The sequence below is a fragment of the Oncorhynchus masou genome, chromosome 5, assembly GCF_036934945.1.
Source record: "Oncorhynchus masou masou isolate Uvic2021 chromosome 5, UVic_Omas_1.1, whole genome shotgun sequence".
In the NCBI taxonomy this organism is placed as follows: Eukaryota; Metazoa; Chordata; class Actinopteri; order Salmoniformes; family Salmonidae; genus Oncorhynchus; species Oncorhynchus masou.
This window is the reverse complement of record NC_088216.1, coordinates 39,651,002-39,676,175: the sequence shown is the minus strand read 5'-3', so window position 1 is coordinate 39,676,175 and position 25,174 is coordinate 39,651,002. Positions and strand designations below refer to the sequence as shown.

The window sequence follows — 25,174 nt, the reverse complement described above, 5'->3', positions numbered from 1 at the left end:
CACTGTCGTGGATGCAAAGTCCGATCACTCCCGACACCAATGTAATGAAACAGCAGGGAGCAGGTCTCGAACCCTCGACCTTCGAGCCCGAGGTCCGGCGCGCTATCGACTGTGCCGTAACAGTTTATTAATCCAACAGGGGCAGGCAAAAGACAGGTCAATTGCAGGCAGTAAAGGTCAACACTGGGAAACCAGGAACAACCGAGAGACAGGAACAGAGGGAAACAAAACAAACTGGCAACAGACAAACAGAACACCGGTATAAGTACACAGGGGATAATGGGGAAGATGGGTAACACCTGGAGGGGGGTGGAGACAATCACAAAGACAGGTGAAACAGATCACGGTGTGACAGATGTAACTTATTAAATCCACTACAATCAGTGTAGATGAATGGGAGGAGACAGGTTAAAGATGTATTTTTTAAGTCTTGAGAAAATTGAGACATGTATTGTGTAGGGGTGCCATTCAGAGGGTGAATGGGCAAGACTAAATATTTTAAGTGCCTTTGAATGGGATATGGTAGTAGGTGGGAGTCACACCTGTTTGAGTGTCTCAAGAACACAACTGTGGGAAGCATTGGAGTCAACATGGGCCAGCATCCCTGTGGAACACTTTTGACACGTTGTGGAGTCCATGACCTGATGAATTGAGGCTGTTCTGAAGGTAAAAATAGACGTCAAATAATCTATGAGCTGAAAATTCTGGGATATAGTTAAAATGTGTACTCAGTGAGCAATTCGATTTGAAATAAGATACACTTTTCTCAGAATGTAATTAACTTATCTTTATTAATCTATTATAATTGTCCGTCAAAACAAATCAACAATAAAACCTTATATACAAATCATAGCTAAGCTGACAGGCACTGTAATAGGCACATGCATGTCCAAAGACAATCATACCATTTTCATTACATACAGGCTATATAAACATTCATGGAGAAAGATAACAACAATTGTACACCGATCAATTCATGAAACAGAATAAGATTCAATCGCCAGACTAAGTGCTCTATTCAATCTGTAAACCTGAAGTGTTACATATTCTGGGATAGAAATGTAAAGGTAATTTACGATTGAGCCGACCCATTGTGAATGCAATCCCCGCTAAAGCAGGAACATTGCCTTTAAATTTCAGTCACGCTTTAAAGCTGAACTTCCGCGATGCGGATTGAATAGAGCCCTAAGTCCTCTCCATGACAAATGTATACGCTAAAAAGACGTTTCACAAGGAATTGTTATTTCTTAAGTTAAGTATATGATTTCCTTGTGCTTTGTCAGGTTGCTTTGACTGTTTGTCTTTCTGTCTGTCTGTCTGAACCTCTTTGCTTAGTTGCAAATGAAGGATGCAGAGTTGGCTTTTACCAATTATTTTTCAAAGTATGGCATGGAATGGATAAGATATTTGAGTATTAATCTTTGGTATATTAGATAACAACATTAAACAGACATCTCCGGTAGGGTTGGAAGTGTTTTGTCCGGTTTAGATTGACTGCATAAGTGTGTTTGTGGCAAATCAATAGAATATTCAATTAAATGATTTATGACATATCATGGGTCAATAGAATATGAATCAAATGTTATGGTAAAATCCGAAAATGGTTGCTATCTCATCTTCCTTTTTAGATAATTGTCGCTGGTAGGTTTTGTGAAAATCCTCTCCCATTTCTTTCTTTTAGGTCTCAGCTCATAATTTTGTGATTGGACACTTGACTGATTTGTATTTTCATCTACTATCATTTTGATCAGGCATAACTGAACTGATCAATAAATACCGTAGGTCACAAATTATAGGTAAAAAAATATAAATATTCAGACTATGAATTAATCAATAACCTGCTGAATGAGACAGAGCTACTATTGGGGCCATAGTTATAATAGAAATGTACAATGTATCAAAAAAGCCATATTATCCTTAATAACTTGCTGGTAGTGTCTACTAGAAGGTCTCTTATCTTAACAATTTCCTCTATCCCATTCCTAATAAGAAAAGTTAGCACACAACAAACAAATAAACTAAATTAAACGAATCATCCCCACGTAAGGACTAAATGCACTTACAGTTGAAGTTGGAAGTTTACATGCACTTAGGTTAGTCATTAAAACTCATTTTTCAACCACTCAATACATTTCTTGTTAACAAACTATAGTTTTGGGAAGTCAGTTACTTTGTACATGACACAAGTAATTTTTCCAACAATTGTTTACAGACAGAATATTTCACTTACAATTCACTGTTTCATAATTCCAGTGGGTCAGAAGTTTACATACACTAAGTTGACTGTGCCTTTAACCTTTTTGGAATAGGGGGCAGAATTTTCACGTTTGGATGAAAAGCGTGCCCAGAGTGAACTGCCTCCTACTCTGTCCCAGATGCTAATATATGCGTATTATTATTAGTATTGGATAGAAAACACTCTGAAGTTTCTAAAACTGTTTGAATGATGTCTGTGAGTATAACAGTACTCATATGGCAGGCGAAAACCTGAGAGAAATTCAACCAGGAAGTGGGACATCTGAGGTTTGTAGTTTTTCAAAGCTTGGCCTACCGAATACACATTGAGATAGATATGGATGAGGTTGCACTTCCTACAGCTTCCACTAGATGTCAACCGTCTTGAAACTTGAATGAGGATTCTACTATAAAGGAGGGGCTCATGAGACCTCTGGCCGAGTGGTCTGGCCGAGAGCCTTGGTCTCATGACGTGCGCTCCCGACAGAGTTACCTCGCGTTCCAGTGCTTTTTCTGAAGACAAAGGAATTCTCCGGTTGGAACACTATTGATGTTTTATGTTAAAAACATCCTAACGATTGATTCCATACATTGTTTGATATGTTTCTAAAGGACTGTAACATAACTTTTCAAGTTTTTGTCTGGATGAAGTGCCTGCACCTCATGAAGATGGATTACTGGGCTGAACACGCTAACAACAAGTGGCTATTTGGACATAAATTATGGAACTTTATGGAACAAATCAGTCATTTATTGTTGAACTGGGATCCATGGGAGTGCCTTCTGATGAAGATCAAAGGTAAGTGAATATTTATGGTGTTGTTTCTAACTTTGTTGTTTCCAAAATGGCGGACATTCCTCTGGCTGTTTTGGGTTCTGAGCACCTTTCTCAGATTATGCCTTTTCTGTTAAAAAAAATTGAAATCTGACACAGCGGTTGCATTAAGGAGAAGTCTATCTTTAATTCTGTGAATAACACTAATATCTTTTATCAATGTTTATTATGAGTATTTCTGCAAAATCACTGGATGTTTTGGAATCAAAACATCACTGCACGTAACGCGCCAATGTAAACTGAGATTTTTTGATATAAATATGCACATTATCGAACAAAACATACATGTATTGTGTAACATGATGTCCTATGAGTGTCATCTGATGAAGACCATCAAAGGTTAGTGATTAATTTGATCTATATTTCTGCTTTTTGTGACTCCTATCATTGGCTGGAAAAATGGCTGTGTTTTTTCGACTTGGCGGTGATCTAACATAATCAAATGTTGTGCTTTAGCTGTAAAGCATTTTTGAAATTGGAAACGATGGGTAGATTAACAAGATGTGTATCTTCCATTTGCTGTATTGGACTTGTTAATGTGTGAAAGTGACATATTTCCCAAAAATAATTTTGAATTTCGCGCGCTGCCTTTTCAGCGGAATGTTGTCGAGGACCATGCGCTAGAAAGGTTAAACAGCTTGGAAAATTCCAGAAAATTATGTCAATACTTTAGAAGCTTCTGATAGGCTAATATATATAACTTGAGTCAATTGGAGATGTACCTGTGGATGTATTTCAAGGCCTACCTTCAAACTCAATGCCTCTTTGCTTGACATCATGGGAAAATCAAAAGAAAGACCCCAGAAAAAATATTGCAGACCTCCACAAGTCTGGTTCATCCTTGGGAGCAATTTCCAAATGCCTGAAGGTACCACGTTCATCTGTACAAACTATAGTACGCAAGTATAAACACCATGGAACCACGCAGCCATCATACCGCTCAGGAAGGAGACGTGTTCTGTCTCCTAGAGAAGAACGTCATTTGGTGCGAAAAGTGCAAGTACATCCCAGAACAACAGCAAAGGACCTTGTGAAGATGCTGGAGAAAACAGGTACAAAAGTATCTATATCCACAGTAAAACGAGTCCTATATCGACATAACCCGAAAGGCTGCTCAGCAAGGAAGAAGCCACTGCTCCAAAACCGCCATAAAAAAGCCAGACTACGGGATGTAACTGCACATGGGGACAAAGATCAAACTTTTTGGAGAAATGTCCTCTGGTCTGATGAAACAAAAAAATAACTGTTGGCCATAATGACCATCGTTATGTTTGGAGGAAAAAGGGGGAGACTTGCAAGCCCAAGAACACCATCCCAACCATGAAACACGGGGGGTGGCAGCATCATGTTGTGGGGTGCTTTGCTGCAGGAGGGACTGGTGCACTTCACAACAAAGATGGCATCATGAGGTAGGAAAATTATGTGGATATATTGAAGTCACATCTCAAGACATCAGTCAGGAAGTTAAAGCATGATCGCAAATGGGTCTTGCAAATGGACAATGACCCCAAGCATACTTCCAAAGTTGTGGCAAAATGGCTTAAGGACAACAAAATCAAGGTATTGGAGTGGCCATCACAAAGCCTTGACCTCAATCCTATAGAACATTTGTGGGCAGAACTGAAAAAGCGTGTGCGAGCAAGGAGGCCTACAAACCTGACTCAGTTACAGCAGCTCTGTCAGGAGGAATGGGCCAAAATTCACCCAACTTATTGTGGGAAGCTTGTGGAAGGCTACCCAAAACGTTTGACCCAAGTTAAACAATTTAAAGGCAATGCTACCAAATACTAATTGAGTGCCTGTAAGCTTCTGACCCACTGGGAATGTGATGAATGAAATAAAAGCTGAAATAAATCATTCTCTCTACTATTATTCTGACATTTCACATTCTTAAAATAAAGTAGTGATCCTAACTGACATAAGACAGTGATTCTTTACGAGGATTGTTAGGAATTGTGACAAACTGAGTTAAATGTATTTTGCTAAGGTGTATGTAAACTTCCGACTTCAACTGTAGATCACCTAGGTCAGGGATGAGTAACTTTGATGGGTCTGGTGGCCACAAGAAACTGAACTCATTATGAGGGATGGTAGTTGCTTGCGGGTCACACCAACCACATTGAGAGCAAAGCATTTTAGCAGCCCTCCTCTTGACAGCGGAGAGACATTGTTTTAAAATGTTATAGTTCATTTCGTGCAATTCTACACATTTTGCCATGGGGCGTAGAGAAAATGTGGAGCTTTAAAGAAAGTTTGCTACAATTCTACACATTTTGCCATTGAGCGGAAAGAAGATTTAGCAATTTTATAACACATTTCCTGCAATTCTACTCATTTTGCCATGGGCGGTGAAGAACATTTGCTGTTTAACAGCGACATTTTTGTAATTCTACACATTTTGCCATAGGCTGGAGAGAAATTTTGCATTATTTAATATGATATCTGAGTGAGACTGACTAACAAAATCAATGGTGGCCCCCGGCCGGTAATTCAACCATGATTGCTGGTTTAGATAGCTGACCGCTAGACAAACTTACCAATCTAAAACATTTGAGCTGATATGGCCTAATTGACATAACAAGAGAAAAACTGCTGAGGCCACAAGTTGCCCATCCCTGACCTTGGCCATTATTTTCAGTGCAACGCTCTAAAGTTCCAAAGTGGGAAACCTTTCACATGTAAAAGTCCCTGTGTGAACGGGTGAAAGCACATGTACAATTTCCAGTAACAATTGCGTTTCCCTGCTGATACAAAGATTGGTCCGTCTTTCTTTGCTTTTGTATGGTGGTGAATCGTCGCTGCCCTCAACCCAATTGGTCCATTGGACAGGAAGCGGCATCACCGGGCAGGAACTGGCTAAAGGCATGATGGGATTGTTATAGCGCCCACTAGAGGTAGTCCAGCTCCAGTGCATGACTTAGAGCCTCCAGGTCAGGCCGACACGACACTCTCCAGAAAGGCATGTTCTTCTGCAAAACACAAACAGACATGTTTAGAACATTGACTAAACTAGCTACTGCAAGGTAGAAAAGGACATGTTTAAAATGTGGAGCACTGGCCAAACTAGATACTGAAAGACACAAACAGAAATGTTTTAAATGCTAGCTAAACTAGGTAGCTAATGTAACTAGCTGAACACTGACAAATGTGACTAGCTGGCTATTATTGTTCGGTTAACCAGTCAAGTTGCCTAAGCTTGGCGAGCTAATACAATCTTAGACAGTGTTGGAGAGGGTTCAGTCAAACTAATACCGAACACAATTTCATCCTGCAGGATATAAACATTATTTCTTTTTTTTTTCTTCAAATAATTACAAGCAAACGCACCAAATAATATGTGTGGGTGCATATTCAATTTAATCTGACTTCCTAGCATGAAAAATAAGGCAGGGGGTAATATCTTGTGTACCCCCACCCCTTTTTCCTGGTTACATGTGAGTCTCACCTTCTTGGCTACAGACTCTTCCTCCACTCCGTCCCCTATGACCACGTAAACTGCTCGCCGGCCGAACCTCTGGGCCACACGCTCAAAGCAGCTCTCTTTCCCTGGAAAATAAGTGTTGTGTTACTTTTAAAAATGTTAAGTGTTTAAAAGTGTTAAAAGTAACAGTTAACAAATAAGTATTAGACATATGTAAGTGTTCAAATTGTTTACAAATTAAGTGTTAAAAATGTTAAAACGTAAGTGTTAACAAATAAGTGTTTAAATAACACTTAATAAAAAATTCACAAACATCAGCAAGGATCGCACAAAACCGAAAGTCTACTAGTACTAGATTGTTTTCGCACCGTGGTTGGGAAACATTTTCTGTCGGGTACTACTATCTGTGCACAATCAGCCCAACTGTAAATATAATATTCCTTCCTTGATACAATGTTTTTTTTTTAACCCTAACAAGTGTTCTACGCCATATCGAGTGCTGTGTGCTACCTCACCTGTCTTGGTGGCACTGTAGATGTTCTCTATGGGGAACGCTGAGCCCAGACCATAGAGCAGGACCTTGGACAGGGCTGGGATCAGCTGGGTGGTGGTCACCAGCACATTCACACAGTTTGGTCTGGAAACAGAGAGATGTCAACACATGATGTCAACATGTGTGTCATGTTCAAACAAGTACGATAATTGCCTTGTGTCAGTTTGAATGGGACAAAAAAAGAGTGACAACAAGGAAAAAATACCAGCCAACAGATATTTCAGCTCCCGATCTTAGTCTTGTCAATATTTCCTGGTTGTGTATATACTGTAGCTCTATAGAGTTCCAGGTTCAATTTCAATACTTATTTATTATATTTATTAACCATGCAAAATACATTTGGAGTACTGTCCATTTCATTTTTATGGATTACATACGCTAATATCACTTTACATCGTTTATTATTTTCTAAATAGTTCCACCATAGGGTAGCTAGGCAGTTGAGAAGGGGTGTGTCCTGACCTGGAGTTAATGAGGGCCAGGGCCTTGACAGCCTGGGTCAGCCACAGATCTGTCAGGACCTCCATCTCCCTCCGCAGCTGCAGCCATTCCTCCCGCTTGGGACTGCCCACCAAACCTGACAACAATCACAATCACACACTAACACATTATTCATCATAGATTGGCATACAAAAACAAAACACAAATTGATAGCTGAGCAGTATATGAAGATGCAATGTTCATTATTTATTATGATCATGATTATACAGAATGAACCAATTCAAATTGACATTGTGATTTGTATATCAGTTAACCGCGAGAGGATATTTTACACACACACACACAGACACACACACACACACACACACACACACACACACACACACACACACACACACACACACACACACACACACACACACACACACACACACACAGCCCTCTTCTAGCTCCTGTCAGAACCCACCTCCCACGTTGTTCTTGTAGGTGTTGTAGATCTCCTTTACTCTCCGGTAGCGGAAGGCTAGTTTCCTCATCCAGTCCACCCCACCATGGACACCTGAGCCCAGGCACAGAGTACCGGCACCCGCAGGGCTCTGGAACCCGTCTGTGCCAAAGTTATACATGCTGCAAGACAATAACCATGTCTAATCAATGTACGCATTTAGTTGACGTTTGGTGGGATTTGACCAGTGCCTAAGACCAGAACCTTTAGTGACATGGAGTAGGCCTAGTATAATATAATAACTGAAGTAAGGTAACGAAATAATGGATTAATGCATTATGCCTAAAAACAAATCCTATAAAAAGAGAAAGGCTGAGACGAATAATAAAAAGAAAGATGCCAACCATGAGAGAGAGGCCTTTGGATTTAAGACCAATAGCTGACAGTATAAATGACACAATAAATCAAACAAATTGAATATAGAATACATCAATACTATAAGTGCGTTATATTTAAGTGGGAGAACATGCAGTTTGCAAATCCAATGTAATGAGGTTCATCAATATTTTTGTGTGGAAAAGGGTAACATGCCCAAAAGCACTTAAATGGTAAGGAACACACATAGGCATTTGAGCAACATCTTGCACTTTTTCAACTATTTCTTTGAAATCTATCCTAAAATTCTTCATCAATTTATGTAGTAAAATGTCTGGAATAAGCCAGACATAGAGAATGACAGTACTGTTCTGATGAGACGTTGAAGAATGATGATACTGTTATTAAATTGCCATGGCGAGAGACGCATACACGCACGCACACAGAAAAACACACAAACAAAAAGAGACACAGAGAGAGAGAGAGAGAGACAGCCCACTGGGCACAGATGTCAAGTCAACGTCTATTCCACGTTGGTTCATCGTAATTTCACTGAAATGACGAGGAAACAATGTTTATTTTTTCAACCAGTGTCTGCCCAGTGGGAGACGTTTTCAAGAAAGAGAGCAGGACATATTTTCAATATACCCCCCCACCCCCCACCCCCTCCTTTACTAAACCCACTCAGTGCTGGTTTAAGTGTGGGGCCGAGTTGAGTTCAAGAGGAAAAGCTGTACAGTACCTCAAGTCCTGCCCATTGTCGTCTGACGCCACGTCATCAATATGAACTTGGTCACATTCCTGGGAAAGGAGAGGGAAAGAAAGCGGATATATTAGAGAGGGAGATCCGTTTCAGAGCTGTGCACAGGCAGGTTTCTTAAGGGAGCCTAGGGGAGCGATAGAACAAAATAAAAAATGTTAAACAAAAGACAACAGGGAGGCGGAAATAGGCTGCTGGGACATCCAGGCGCCAGAAGAAAAAAAATGTACGTGGAATATGGGAGCGTACCGGCTCTACTTGACACCACCACACTCCACTAATAAACCCCACTAAGATTTATACCACATCAACACCTTTTGCCAACTGCCAAAGAACCTTCAGATATATGCCCACTAAAAACAAGATCCACTGAACAGTATTTTGTGTAGTATTAATGTATTATTATTAAATTATTAAGATTTCTGGACTTCTGATATATTGGAAGTAAGGTCTATAGTAGATATAAGGCAGGGTAGTGAACTACTGTGCAAAAAGGCGCTTCCTCAAACAAATCCTAAAAATTTCCCATGATGCTACTATATAATACATGCACTATCCTCCCACCACCTCTCCACCAAATCCCTTTGAATCTCCAATTCTGATCTGCTATTCTCATTTCTTCCCTTCTTTGATCCCCTGAAACCTACTTCAGTAAGTACTGACTTCAATCTCTTCTCTCACATGATGCTACTATATAATACATGCACTATCCTCCCACCACCTCTCCACCAAATCCCTTTGAATCTCCAATTCTGATCTGCTATTCTCATTTCTTCCCTTCTTTGATCCCCTGAAACCTACTTCAGTAAGTACTGACTTCAATCTCTTCTCTCACACAGCTACACCGGACTGAGACACAGGAAGACGCTAACTCATCACACTCTTAAATATCAGCATCCCTCATTCCCCCAATGCTCCCCTGACACTCTCCCAATGCTGCGACCCAGCTCCCACAGACACAGAGGGAATCGATAACACGACTCACAGAATCCAATAGGCTAAGCTATTTTTTTTATAGGCAGCTCTAGACCCCGCAGCAGTCATTACAACACCTCGCCAACTAAAGTGATTTAATGACATGAATTGGCATGTAAGGAGAAGTACATATCTGACGTGAAAAATGAACAGTGACATATGGAAGATTTTAGGCTATTCTCAAAGCACAAGACCACCACATTGTTGGAACTAGTTAAATTAGCCTCTGTTTCTTCTAAAAGCATGTTTCTCTATAACCTGGTTATCATAGAGCTTTTCCTAGCTCGTATCTCTTCATCGCGTACAGGTTACTCAGCCTGTGGCATTCATTGGCGCTCTATTAGCTGCTGACAAACCTGAAGGAAAATGACTTCATAAATCAACCACAGCATATGACTAACAAAGATGGCCGCCACTAGTCTACTGTTTGAATGGGGAACTAACAACAGAGGATGACAAATAGAAGGAACTTAAAAAGCGGGTTTGAAAACTGCTTTTTCTGCCTTCTTCCCCTCAGCTGTTCCTCCTCCCCACAACTAATCTCCCTTTAAGAGACAGACACACACCTATAATTAACAACTCAGTGTTCCTTCTCACAACAAACCAAATTTAAGCCTGGTCTTTGTTAGAACAAGGCTGTGGAATGCACAGAGAAAAACCTACCTGTTGTTCATGATGTTAAAAACACTCCAGTTTAACCCTAGCCCACTTAAACAGTTAGGCGTTCAACTCAAATCTTTTGAGAATATGACAGAGTAACCCTAACAATATGAAAGGGAATCTTTTTTAAATGTGATGTAGTATTGTCATGAGGGCTGTCACCTAAATCCTGGGAAAACTCTGCTGCTGCTGATAGTATCAATTGAGGATGATGGATATAAGCAACGTTATGGATGAGGCATAATAAAGAGGATGGATGATGTATGTGATTCGTAATAACAACAGTATGGACGCTCAATGGGTGGATAATAAGCACAAATATGGATGATAGATTATAAACAGAAGTGTGAATGTTAGATGATGGATGAACAACAGTATGGATAACGGAGGATGGATAATATATGATCGAATCCATCAGGTAAATGAGTCTCACCTCCAGGTCGTTGAAAAATAGCCGAGAGTCGGCCAAGTTGAAGATCATCTCCTCCATCCACAGCCCCAGCGACACTGCCTTGGACGAGTCCTGAAAAGGAGACACAAAGACATTACAAAGGTCAATACAGCTGTTTTATACAAGGATGGACTTAGTTGTCATCTACTCTCCCATTGACACCAATGCATAACTCGGTGAACATTTGACTAAAGTGGAAGTTAGGTTTCGCCCCTTCACGAACCACTTGTTCACATGTGTTTAAGAGGACTTACTCTCATAACATTAATTTGCATAGGTCATTGTTCATCTCAGGAAAGAAAAGGTTGTCTCTCTTGATGTTATTGGTTATAAAACAGGTAGGACGCACAGTGGTAAAGGATTTATGAATATATAATGAATGTTGATCTTCTGCACGATACACCGTCGAATCAGCAGGACACAGGAACTTGACTCTATATCCACACAGATAGAATTGAAGTTCAGGTGAATAGAGCTGACTGATATGTCATAAGAGGTTTGGTATGTAATTATGACAAAGTGTTTAGTCTGATTATCTAACACTGGGTTTCCTTACCACCGGGCCCCGGCAGAGAGTTTGCTACCAGGATGCCTTGGCATAATTATATTTCTTTCTCTCGCCCACAGGATGGGTACTCAATTCACTCGGTTCTGCCCAGTCTGTGAGCCAGTAGTGCATGTCTTACTCCCTACAGCATCTTTGTGAAAATAGTGACACTCACAACACATGCTAATTGGACGGACTGGACCCCCATCACATCTCTGACACAGAGCGAAAGCGCCTTGGTAGTTACAGTAGCAAGCATTTTTCTAGCCAGCTAGCATCAGGGATATATCTCAGGGATCCAAGAATGGTGAATTGAAATGGATTTAGTATTCTCCCAAGTGAAGTTTGCTTGCTAGACAGGAATTAGATGAAAATAATTGCAGATGAAAAGAAGTGGCAATATACAGTTGAAGTTGGAAGTTTACATACACCTTAGCCAAATACATTTAAAATAATTTTTTCCACAGTTCCATTTAATCCTAGTAAAAATTCCCTGTTTTAGGTCAGTTAGGATCACCACTTTAAGAATGTGAAATGTCAGAATAATAGTAGAGAGAATGATTTATTTCAGCTTTTATTTCTTTTATCACATTCCCAGTGGGTCAGAAGTTTACATACACTCAATTAGTATTTGGTAGCATTGCTTTTTAATTGTTTAACTTGGGTCAAACGTTTCGGGTAGCCTTCCACAAGCTTCCCATAATAAGTTGGGTGAATTTTGGCCCATTCCTCCTGACAGAGCTGGTGTAACCGAGTCAGGTTTGTAGGCCTCCTTGCTCGCACACGCTTTTTCAGTTCTGCCCACAAATATTCTATAGGATTGAGGTCAAGGCTTTGTGATGGCCACTCCAATACCTTTACTTTGTTGTCCTTAAGCCATTTTGCCACAACTTTGGAAGTATGCGTGTGGTCAAGACCCATTTGCGATCAAGCTTTAACTTCCTGACTGATGTCTTCATGATGCCATCTATTTTGTGAAGTGCACCAGTCCCTCCTGCAGCAAAGCACCCCCACAACATGATGCTGCCACCCCTGTGCTTCACGGTTGGGATGGTGTTCTTCGGCTTGCAAGCATATCTCTTTTCCCTCCAAACATAATGATGGTCGTTATGGCCAAACAGTTCTATTTTTGTTTCATCAGACCAGAGGACATTTCTCCAAAAAGTATAATCTTTGTTCTCATGTGCAGTTGCAAACCGTAGTCTAGATTTTTTTGTGGCGGTTTTAGAGCAGTGGCTTTCTTCCTTGCTGAGCGGCCCTTCAGGTTGTCGATATAGGCCTTATTTTACTGTGCATATTGATACATTTGTACCTGTTTCCTCCAGCACCTTCACAAGGTCCTTTGCTGTTGTTCTGGGATTGATTCACACTTTTCGCACTAAAGTACGTTCACCTCTAGGAGATAGAACGCGTCTCCTTCTTGAGTGATATGACGGCTGCGTGGTCCCATGGTGTTTATACTTGCGTACTATTGTTTGTACAGATGTACGTGGTACCTTCAGGCATTTGGAAATTGCTCCCAAGGATGAACCAGACTTGTGGAGGTCTACAATATTTTGGGCTGATATCTTTAGATTTTCCCATGTCGTCAAGCAAAGAGGCACTGAGTTTGAAGGTAGGCCTTGAAATACATCCACAGGTACACCTCCAATTGACTCAAATTAGGTCAATTCGCCTATCAGAAGCTTCTAAAGTCATGACATAATTTTCTGGAATTTTCCAAGCTGTTTAAAGGCACAGTCAACTTAGTATATGTCAACTTCTGACCCACTGGAATTGTGAAACAGTGAATTATACGTTTTAATGACTCCAACCTAAGTGTATGTAAACTTCCAACTTCAACTGTATACTGCTATGGTATATAGACGGTAATCAGAAGAAATACTTGTAGATGCGCTTGTTTTGGGTCGCGTGCGTGCCATTCCAAACTACAACCCCCCTAACAGTCATTATTTTCTCCCTGTCCAAACAGCCTTCTAAAGACACTGGCAGCCTTTCTCTCAGATTGACAGGACAGGTTCTATCACCTGAGCAGGAAGTCTGATTACCTTTTTGTCAATCATTCTTTCCACCAAATTGCAACCTGCTCTTTCTCTTTCTGTCTCTTTCTCTCTACCTCTCTTTCTGTTACACACACACTCACACATGTACAAACGCACGCACACACAAGCACACACACACACACACACACACACACACAGTTATTGAAGAATTCAGGAATGAAGAAGATACGCTTTTCTAATGATGGGAGAATTACAAATCTTCCGCAGACAACAGAGAAATCACAGTTTGTCAGAAAACAGTCCAGTACATTGTTGTTGTGGGGAGTGGCTAGGCACCAGCAGGGCAGGTGGCTGTGTGCTGTACTGTACTGGCGCTGTGGCTGCAGTGGTGGTTCTACATCTTGGCAGTGTGACAAAATTGGAGGAGTGAGGCGTCAGCCAAAGGGGAGTGTTAGATTTTGAAAAATGACAGCCTTCCTCCCACCTCCAATTGATCCACAGCAAAGTGGATTTGGTGAATGAGGGGCGGGGGAAGAAGGGGGGCAGAAAGAGAGTGTTGGGATGATGAGAATGAGGGGAGGTGGAGGAGAGGGAGGGAGTGTTTAGTTTAAATAGAGATAATTATCCATAATCACACTCCCTGCTAAGTCTTCTTCAATGCGGAGTGAGGTAGAAATAAAAATTAAAGAGGTCCAACTTACTCTTCCTGCTAATCACAGGCAGGAATTCACAGAGAACAAGAAAAGATGGCACGGGCACTGTAAGCCTACGTGTGATAAATAAAATACCATTGGACCAATAATGTAGGGAATAAAATCCTCATGTGCTCTAGAGTTTACCTTGGTTTTTCAAAGGCAGTGAAAACAACAGTTTTTCCATCACGACCATTTTTTTTCTGCCCCTTCCTGGGTTCAGGCTTCCCTTTCTTGCCTCAACACAGGCCAAACACTTGTTTACCTCAATGAGTTTGGTCATAATACAATGACTGTCATAAGGAAGGCTTTACAATATAGTCTGTCTGGTCTAGACACAGCATCATGTTTTTTTTAAAGAAAAGTTGGGATCCTGTTTCTTTAATATAGGGAAACCTAAGCTAACATAAACATTGGTCATTGCCTGACAGTGAGCATTATTGTGAGAAGACATATCAAACTCACTCCTACCTAATTTCAAACCAATTCCTGGCTCGTAAATAATCCCACTAGGCCTTTGGTCGGAATCTTTTTGGGGGATTTGAGGATTCTACCTCCCCCCACCCAAAACCTTTTTTTTCCTCTGGCATGTCTAAGTTTTGATGTCAGAGCATGTCGGATTGAAGTTTGCCGTTTCAGCGGGGAAGCTGGGTGGGTGGAATCAGGAATTCGGCACACCAGTCAAATGTCAACACTTCCATCCTCTCCTTTCTCCCCGACAATATGTTGAAAAAGAAACAGTGCCAAAATGGTGGAGCGCTTAGGCCTAATACTTGTTACTCTCTCCCGCTCTGGCTCTCTCTCTCTCTCTCTAACTCCACGTTTACATCGCGTCAAACCGCAGCGGGACCGTGAGAATTCAAAACACTGTTGTGGCCAAAAAAAAGAAACATGACTATTGTTGCCCTCATCAGCTGCCTGTCTATTATGTAAAGGTTAATCAGCTGTCAATCAAACAGTGGGACGTGGGTTGGCCAAACAAGTCCCCTGGATTATATAAAGAGACAAGAGGGCACAGAAGGAAAACACCAAGCGTGTGAAAAGTCAAGGAGAGAGCAAAGGACAAAAACACTTCTTAAAAAGTTAGGCTTTAAGGAGTGAATCCTAACTTCCAGTAGAATATTAATTTAGTCCCATTGACATCAACGCACACAATTCCACTGGAAGTTAGGATTCACCCTTAACTGATATTGCATAGTTTATATCAGCAAGTATTAGGTTTGCAAAGGGAGAGAATATTACTGGAAACATTTTAAGTTTACTAGTAAACCACCAGAATTTGGGTAACTTTCAAGTATTTATTATTATTTTATCAGATTACATCTAGTGGCCTTTTTGGGTACTTCAGATTATCACAGGTGTCTGTAATTATCTCTGGCCCTCTGTGTGGCCGTATCAAATGTAAAACATATACGAATAGGTCTCCTGAGTGGTGCAGATGTCTGAGGCACTGCATCGTAGTGTTGTGGCATCACTACAGCCTGGGGTGCGATACCAGGCTGTGTCACAACCGGCCATGACCAGGGGTCCCATAGGGCGGTGCACAATTGGTCCAGCGTCATCTGGGTTAGGGGAGGGTTTGGCCTGGGGGGGGGGGCTTTACTTGGCTCATCGCGCTCTAGCGACTCCATGTGGTGGACTGGGTGCCTGCAGCCTAACGTCAGTCGTCAATTGAACGGTGTTTCTTCCGGCACATTGGTGCAGTTGGCTTCTGGGTTAAGCGGGCGGGTGTTAAGAAGCGTGGTTTGGCAGGTCATGTTTTGGAGGACGCATGACTCGACCTTCGCCTCTCCCGAGCCCTTTGGAGAGTTGCAATGACGAGACATGATCGCAATTGGATATCACAAAAAAAGGGGGTTAAATGACAAAAAAAAAAAACCCATACTGTATATACAAATGACAAAATAAGAATATGTTATGCTGATGCTATGGCAAATATAAATACATTTTAATCAAGTATAAATGACCAAATGACCATAAATGACCTGTTATTCACCAAAATGACTGATGATTCCGCTTACTTTGTTAAATTACCAGTAGCTTTGTCAAGGATTACTTTAAATAAGTCGTCAAATACTTTCAGGGTTATTTCATTTGAAAAGTGATACGGAGAAAGTGTTTTAAGTCATATAAGTCCATTTTTTCTACCTTGCCAAATCGTGTTGAGAAGCTCCCTGTGAGCAAAGAGTGGAAAATGATGATGGTCTCGTCAAGGTCCCACACAAACACACGCTGGAAAATAAGACAAAGACATATTTAGCCAAATTGTTATTTTTCTATCTCTACGTTGAAGAGAAAATGACAGTGCGGACTACACATACAAACCGATCAATCAGTAGGAAAATGACTTGGAAAATCACAAAATACCACTAAGAGCTACTAAACTGTTCTACCATTATTTGTGAATGTTGTGAACTCTTTTATGACTTTTACTGAGTGAGGTCTATAAATGACACTTCTGATGATTTCTTTACAGTTATGGAAGTGCAACTTCACTTTAAACCATCTGTCTAACTGTCAGTAACCTATGTTCTTACATTTTAATAACGGTTTGTCTGTGGTCTGTTGTGCGTCTATAGTGTCTGTGGTCATATTGTAGCTCAGTGTGTCAATGGCTACCTTTGACGGGATGTGTGTGTATGTGTGTGTGCACGTGTGTGTGTGTTTGTGACTTCCATGGACTGTAACATTACCTCTATATCTGAGTCCAGGGGAGGCTGTGGGTCACTGACTCTTTTCCTGCCCCTCAGTTTCCCGTCTGAGCTCCGTCTGGCTGGCACCCCCTCTGGCTCTTTCCCTGGGGTGGGGGGGCTAGGGGGTGGATGGTACTCTCCTGGAACACACACACACATCCCGTCAATGAAAATGTCTAAAACACCAAAGAACACGACAGAAAGATAAATAGAATGCTAAGAGGGTAATAAATCATTCTCCAATAAAGAGAAGAGGCGGGCCAACCATCTGTACCTGGGTGGGACTCAGGGCTGTGATTGGGCACCACGGCGGGGTGTTCTGGATGCTGATAGGGTATGGGCGTGGTGATGGCGCTAGGGCTGATGTTGCTGCTTGCGAGGTACGGGCTGTTGTAGTGTGTGTTGTAGTATGGCGAGTACTGGCTTTGGCTGTAGCTAGAGTACGCTGAGAAGTCCTGACAGAGGAAATGGGAAGAATATTAAAGACTTCCTAAGATGTATGAAAGAAAAATACACAGAATATTACAAATGATCACATATTGGGCTTCACCCTTTCTTCACAGATTTATAAAAATATATATATCTACCATGTCGTGAAAGAGGCTATCACTGAAGCCAGATGAGTGGCACATTCAATTGTAAGTTGCAGTATTCCAAACCCATTTAATGCCATCCCAGCCATTTGGAAACTTTTTGTACTGCGAGAGCTGTTTTTCTTTGTATAAAAGATCGTCGTCCATAGTGGTGTGCGTATTACATCCTGTACTGACCTGTTGTGTGGGGTTGAATGGAGTTGAGCCTGTGATGGGGTTGGCTCCCTGGAAAATCCCAGAAGAAATACTGCTACCTGGAAAACAACATTAAACCAACGTCAAAAACAGACTCACATTGACTGATATTTACAGAAGTTGGACTCAATTGAAAATATACTTTTATTGGTATTGTAATACCAATAAATTTAACAAATGGAAATAAAAACAGGCACATTTAAGAATGCAAGGCAGTTAAACGTAACTCAACAGAAATTGCACACCTATCGTTCAAGTATATCAGTCATTTACCCCTCATTTAATGAGCATAACTATGCATTTGTAACTATGTGTACTAAGTGGATCGTGAGACAGCATTAGCCCTTAGAGTTGCAAAATGATGGTAACCTTCTGGTAAAATTCACAGGTTTTCCCAAAATCCTGGTTGGAAGATTTCCAGAATAAGAAGGGAATAAGCAGGAAACAACACCTACTGTAATGCAATCAACTCAACATTAATCACAGAAGTAGCTTCACAACATGGCCTCAAAACACTGACTTGCCTCAACCCCTCCAGGGAGTATGGCACTTGATTTATGAGTCCCAACAAGAACAATGCAGCTGGGGGGGAAGCCTGGTGTGCTAGCTAGCTACTCCATCAGTGTTATCAACTCTGCTGAAGGAATGCCTTCCTCTGGGCTCTTTTCCCCCAGCCACACTCGTGTGTTACCCCTCAACATCCCTCTTTCCCTCCATCCCACCACCCAAAACCTAACCTTAGATGAATGACTACCCAGAACCACCCGGGGGTCTCCCAGGACAACAAAACATAGTCTTCAAAGCAACAACACAAAGAAATCAGAAGGTCTCTAAATAAACAGTGGAGTTTCTGGTTTTGATTTGGTCTGTCCTTTGTAGTGTGTGGTGTGTGTGCGCGTGTGTGCGTGTGTATGTGGGAGGAAAGGTCTGGTGGTCTTGTACATGGAGTTGCCATGGGAGTTTGTTTCAAGCCACTCTAGGTTTTTGTTTACCTGTACTGAAACACATGAAAGAAAGCAGAGTCGTCACATGTATTCCATTGTTAGAATACCAGTGTTTCAGTCTTATTTTCTGACAACAACGGTAGCGGGCTGAAGCTGGAACAGACTGACATTTCATCCAAGCTTAGATGAATGATTCTGCTACAAAATACAGAGCAAGAAAGTATAAATATAACAAATATACAAAACTCTCTTTGAAGATCAATGTGGATTCTATAAACCTGTTTTGCTATAGGGCCATATTCTCATCTCTCAAGTTTTTATCTTGAGTCTCCTCTTTTGGGTCGTATTCATTAGGATCAAACAGAAGAAAACTGGACTTGTCCAATAAGAAACGCTCAATTCAGTTTTCCATTGCTACAATGCGTACTCATGAATATGACTCTTAACAGTGGCCCTGCATTCCCCTGTCAGTAAGTCCATGCAGTTCCTTCATTAGACTCCCCTCCCAGCACCACAACATGCACCTTAACCTCTAAACTCTGACAGAGCAAGGTCAATTTCACGCTGCTTTGAAAGCCATCACATCAAGTCCTACTGAGCCAAGCATACTTTGGGTGCCGAAGAACTGGGGAATGTGTGGAGCACAGACGCACACACATGGAACACACGGACACACACAAACACACACAAGAGCGTGCTGGTTCGGGCCGTGGTGTGGGTGTGTGGGGAGGAAGGGGCCTGACCTCCAGAGAGGAGAGAGAGAGGAGGAGAGAGAGATTGCTGACGCCAGGCACCCAGACCGCAGCTAATGGAGAACAGGCGTGGAGGAGGACAGACGGGCACTGCTACGGACACCCACCTGGAAATGACAGGACCCCACTCACTGGGCTCCAAGTCAGAGGGCCATCATGATGGAGAGATCAGAGAGGAAAAGAAAGCGAGAGGGAGGGAGGTACAGTGGCTTGCGAAAGTATTTACCACCCTTGGCATTTTTCCTATTTTGTTGCCTTACAACATGGAATTAAAATGTTTTATTTTGGTGGGTTTGTATCATTTGATTTACACAACATGCCTACCACGTTGAAGGTACAAAATATTTTTATTGTGAAACAAACAATAAATAAGACAAAAAAAATGGAAAACTTGAGCGTGCATAACTATTCACTTCCCCAAAGTCAATACTTTGTAGAGCCACCTTTTTCAGTAATTACAGCTGCAAGTCTCTTGGAGTATGTCTCTATAAGCTTGGCACATCTAGCCACTGGGATTTTTGCCCATTCCTCAAGGCAAAACTGCCCCAGCTCCTTCAAGTTGGATGGGTTTCGCTGGTGTACAGCAATCTTTATTTCATACCACAGATTCTCAATTGGATTGAGGTCTGGGCTTTGACTAGGCCATTCCAAGACATTTAAATGCTTCCCCTTAAACCACTCAAGTGTTGCATTAGCAGTATGCTTAGGGTCATTGTCCTGCTGGAAGGTGAACCTCTGTCCCAGTCTCAAATCTCTGAAAGCCTGAAACAGGTTTCCCTCATGAATTTCCCTGTATTTAGAGCCATCCATCATTCCATCAATTCTGACCAGTTTACCAGTCCTTGCTGATGAAAAAGTGAGTGATGAGAGGTGTTGGGTGTGCGTGCGCCAGACATAGCGCTTTCCTTGATGGCCAAAAAGCGAATAAAAAAAACAAATATATGGTATCCAATTGTTTTAGTAGCTACTATCTTGTCTCATCGCTACAACTCCCGTACGGGCTCGGGAGAGACGAAGGTTGAAAGTTATGCGTCCTCCGTTACACAACCCAACCAAGCCGTACTGCTTCTTAACACAGCGCGCATCCAACCCGGAAGCCAGCCGCACCAAAGTGTCAGAGTAAACACCGTGCACCTGGCAACCTTGGTTAGCGCGTACGGCGCCCGTCCGCCACAGGAGTCGCTGGTGCGTGATGAGGCAAGGATATCCCTACCGGCTAAGCCCTCCCTAACCCGGACGACCCTAGGCCAATTGTGCGTCGCCCCACGGACCTCCCGGTCGCGGCCGGTTACGACAGAGCCTGGGCGCCACCAGAGTCGCTGCAATACAGTGCCCTTAACCACTGCGCCACCCGGGAGGCCAAAAAGTGCAATTTTAGTCTCATCTGACCAGAGTACCTTCCATATGTTTGGGGGAGTCTCCCACATGCCATTTGGCAAACACCAAACATGTTTGATTATTTTTTCTGGAAATTCTTCTGTAAAGCCCAGCTCTGTGGAGTATATGGCTTAAAGTGGTCCTATGGACAGATACTCCAATCTCCGCTGTGGAGCTTTGCAGCTCCTTCAGGGTCATCTTTGGTCTCTTTGTTGCCTCTCTGATTAATGCCCTCCTTGCCTGGTCCGTGAGTTTTGGTGGGCGGCCCTCTCTTGGCAGGTTTGTTGTGGTGCCATATTCTTTCCATTTTTCAAATAATGGATTTAATGGTGCTCTGTGTGATGTTCAAAGTTTTGGATATTTTTTTAGAACCCAACCCTAATCTGTACTTCTCCACAACTTTGTCCCTGACTTGTTTGGAGAGCTCCTTAGTCCTCATAGTGCCGCCTGCTTGGTGGTGCCCCTTGCTTAGTGGTGTTGCAGACTCTGGGGCCTTTCAGAACAGGTGTATATATACTAAGATTATGTGACAGATCATGTGACACTTAGATTGCACATAGGTGGACTGTATTTAACTAATTATGTGACTTTTGAAGGTAATTGGTTGCACCAGATCTTATTTAGGAGATTCATAGCAAAGGGGGTGAATACATATGCACGCACCACTTTAAAGTTTTATATTTTTTTGAAACATGTTTTGAAACAAGTTATTGTTTTCATTTCACTTCACCAATTTGGACTATTTTGTGTATGTCCATTACATGAAATCCAAATAAAAATCCATTTAAATTACAGGTTGTAATGCAACAAAAACAAAATAGGAAAAACACCCAGAGGGGTGAATACTTTTGTAAGGCACGCTAGGAGAAAGGACTGGCCATAGAAAACAGGATAGAACTCAGCTAAAGAGAGAGGTAAAGTGAGTGTGTATGTGTGAGAGAGAGAAATAGAGGGAGGGAGACAGTAAGTAGGAATGAAAGAGGGTAGGATGGCTAGCCATTTGTAAAGTAGAGAAGAGATCAGAGCGAAAGGCACAAAGAGAGGTGGAGTACTGACCTTGTATGTGTGTGTATGTGGGTGTTTGGGTGCCAGTATGTGTGCATGCAATCGTCTGTGTCTGTCTGTATTCATCAAGATCTCATTGTTTTTCATTTGAAACTCGAAGTATGCCCGTCTATTTTTTACCCATTCATTCTGCTTGGTTAGATGGTTAAAACAGAAACAATTCAAAGGTTAACAGTTTAGGCATTATTTCAGAGTGGTTAAGGCAAGGGTTATGGTTTGGGGAAGGCTCTGCAAAACTACCGACCTCATACCATCAAGTATTCTCACGGCTTGCTAGAGTATTCTGAACTGCCGTAGCACAGTGGTCTGAGCAGCGCACTTTGGCTCCAAGCATCACCAGTTTCCACCCAGTGCTGGGCAATTGTTTTTCTGTGTGTGTGCAAGCTTTCATGTGTTTGAGTGTTAGGGTTTAATATTTTCCAGATAATCAACACATTCTTCCTCCCGAGAAAATTTAGAGAAATTACCAGACATTCTGGTATTACCGTGAAAACCAGCAGTGTTATTTGAAAGCATTCACTGACTGTATATTGACTGTATATTGAGTTGCACCCGCTTTTGCCCTCGGAAGAGTTTACATTTTTTGGGGGTATGGACTCTACAATGTGTTAATAGCATTCCACAGGGATGCTGACCCATGTTGACTCCAACACTTCCCATAGATGTGTCATGTTGGCTGGATGTCCTTTTGGCGGTGAACCATTCTTGATACACATGGGAACCTGTGAAAAACCCAGCAGCATTGCAGATCTTGACACACTCAAACCGGGGCGCCTGGCACCTACTACAAAACCCGTTCAAAGGTACTGAAATCTTTTGTCTTGCCCATTCACCCTCTGAATGGCACACATACACAATCCATGTCTCAATTGTCTCAAGGCTTAAAAATCCTTCTTTAACCTGTCTCCTCCCCTCCATCTCCACTGATTGAAGTGGATTTACAGTAACAAGTGACATCAATAAGGGATCATACTGTAGCTTCCACCTGGTCAGTCTATGTCATGGAAAGAGCAGGTGCTCCTAATGTTTTATACACTCAGTGTCTGGAGAGACATGAAAATAGCTGTGCAGCTCCCCATACAACCTGGCAGAGCTTGATATGATCTGCAGAGAAGAATGGGAGGAACTTCCCAAATACAGGTGTGCTAAGCTTGTAGCGTCATACCCAAGAAGACTTGGTGCTGTAATCACTGCTTCAACAAAATATTGAGTAAAGGGTCTAATAGACTTATGTAAATGTGATACTTCAGTTTTTTGTTTTTTAAATTAATTTAAAAACTACTAGTTAACCTGTTTTTGATTTGTCTTTATGGGGAATTGTGTGTAGATTAATGAGGGAAAAAACACAATTTAATAAATTTGAGAATAAGGCTGTAATGTAACAAAATGTTTTCTATTGGGGACTTTATGTTGAGTAAACATGGTAGGCTGCTAGCGTTGTGATGAATGGTCTAATGTAACCTATGAATGAAGCCAGAGAGTTTATGTCACACCTGCATATTTTGTATTTTTCCATCAGCTAATTTTGCTCCTCTCTTTCTCGGCATATCCTCTCACCAGTTGTGATGTGTTCAAGGGATTCTTGGGGAGGGTAGGCTATGGCCATCCTTCTTTTTTTTTAGCTCTGATCTGATGTTTCCTGAACGCCTACATCTGTTTGCAATGGCATGGTAGGAGAACCTGTAGGACGCACCAACCTTGTGCAAGTAAAAACGGTAGGCTACAACAGCACACACACTCACACTGAGCGTTATAATTATGTAGATAGCAAAGCAGAAAAGTCAGATTTAGACATTGTATATAATCTAACAGTTCCATTTCCCCGGCTGTTCATAGAAATAATGTATTATAATTGACTAGTTTCTCAACATTATTTATCTCGGGAAACGAGAATGGGTTTGGGGAGGATATCCCAGGAAAACTTGGTAATCCGGTTACCGATATTAAACCCTAGTGTGTGTGTGTGTGTGTGTGTGTGTGTGACAGACCGGGTGTGGAGTAGCTGTAGAGGCCCTGGCTGGGGGGAGTGCTGCTGAAGTTGGAGTAGCTCAGCAGACTGTTCTGTCCTGGAGAGTGGCTGAGGCCATCTTCTGTCTTAATGTCTGCAGAGGAAAGGACATAAGGAGATAAATGATCTACACTGGATACTGAAACTGGTTACATTGTATTTTACAGAGGGACATGCTGTAAAACTGGGTGTGTTGTAAAATGCGGGCAGCATTAAATCAGTTTGCGAGCCACATTTGGCCTGCGGGCCTGTAGTTGGAGACCCTGGTGTAAATGGATGTGGAGTTGTGGTTCCTATTCACGGTGCCTTAGATGCCATACTTTCAGGACAACTTTTAAACAGTCATATCCCCACCTCTTCACCCCCCGTATTGAATGATAGGACAGTACTTACTGTATGAGGGCATGCTGTAGCCCTGGGTGTGGTATGTATACGGTGTGTAGGGTCCCGCAGACTGGAGGGCAGGGCTGTACTGGGTCTGTCCGTACGCCGCCATGACAGCTCTTAGGTCAGCTGATCTAGAAGGAGGAATTAAAGACTGGTAAGTTGCTAAGCAACATGGGGACTATATGTATTGTCCAAATTGCCATGTTGGCTGCTTAGCCTATGCTATGCTAGGCTATGACTAAGAATTGTCACACATCAGATGGCATCACTCCTCCAGGACGCTCGTCCCTCAACAGATTTGTCTTGTAGGACCTGGAATTCATATTGAATATTGACAATTCAAAAAAGTTAAACTTAGTTCCAAATTTCACAATCTCACTGCACTCTCGTATGACTCTCCATGAAATAGACAAAATAACTAGCAAGCTAAATTATTACAAATGCTGTGGCAGTGATTTAATAGTTTGTATGTGAATATTTAAAAAAAGCAGGTGTCGATTTGCGGCACAAATTCTGGTCACCAGTGCAGTGACTTGATCCGCTGTGTTGCTAACTGTTGTAGTTAGCTACTTTACTGACACAGTTAGCTAGCTAGTTAGCTAGCACTTCCTTCACTTACATAAAAAGCTTGCTTAGCCTGTTTAAATTACCCTGAAGTTGTAGACATGTAGCCCCACAATTAAGAGGGACTGACTGTTATCAGAAATCAGCATGTTTCTCTGCGATCGTATCGTTAGGTCAGCTGAGCACAGTCAGCAGCTGATTCG

General features: G+C 41.9%; 1 protein-coding gene across 1 annotated transcript in view; it reads right to left on the bottom strand.

The window, feature by feature from the left end:
* Nucleotides 1-772: 772 nt before the first annotated feature.
* The window catches only part of LOC135539567 (eyes absent homolog 2-like), a 75,684-nt gene continuing 51,282 nt past the window's right edge, over nt 773-25,174 (bottom strand). The window contains exons 4-16 of the mRNA XM_064965515.1: nt 24,414-24,538; nt 24,001-24,114; nt 17,857-17,933; nt 17,361-17,541; nt 17,087-17,226; nt 16,542-16,625; nt 11,134-11,223; nt 9,048-9,106; nt 7,952-8,112; nt 7,507-7,621; nt 7,007-7,128; nt 6,516-6,616; nt 773-6,039 (exon numbers count right to left, since the gene is read on the bottom strand). Coding sequence (XP_064821587.1) covers nt 5,959-6,039; nt 6,516-6,616; nt 7,007-7,128; nt 7,507-7,621; nt 7,952-8,112; nt 9,048-9,106; nt 11,134-11,223; nt 16,542-16,625; nt 17,087-17,226; nt 17,361-17,541; nt 17,857-17,933; nt 24,001-24,114; nt 24,414-24,516 — 1,428 coding nt within the window. The 5' untranslated portion in view covers nt 24,517-24,538 and the 3' untranslated portion in view covers nt 773-5,958. The remainder of the gene's footprint in view (nt 6,040-6,515; nt 6,617-7,006; nt 7,129-7,506; nt 7,622-7,951; nt 8,113-9,047; nt 9,107-11,133; nt 11,224-16,541; nt 16,626-17,086; nt 17,227-17,360; nt 17,542-17,856; nt 17,934-24,000; nt 24,115-24,413; nt 24,539-25,174) is intronic.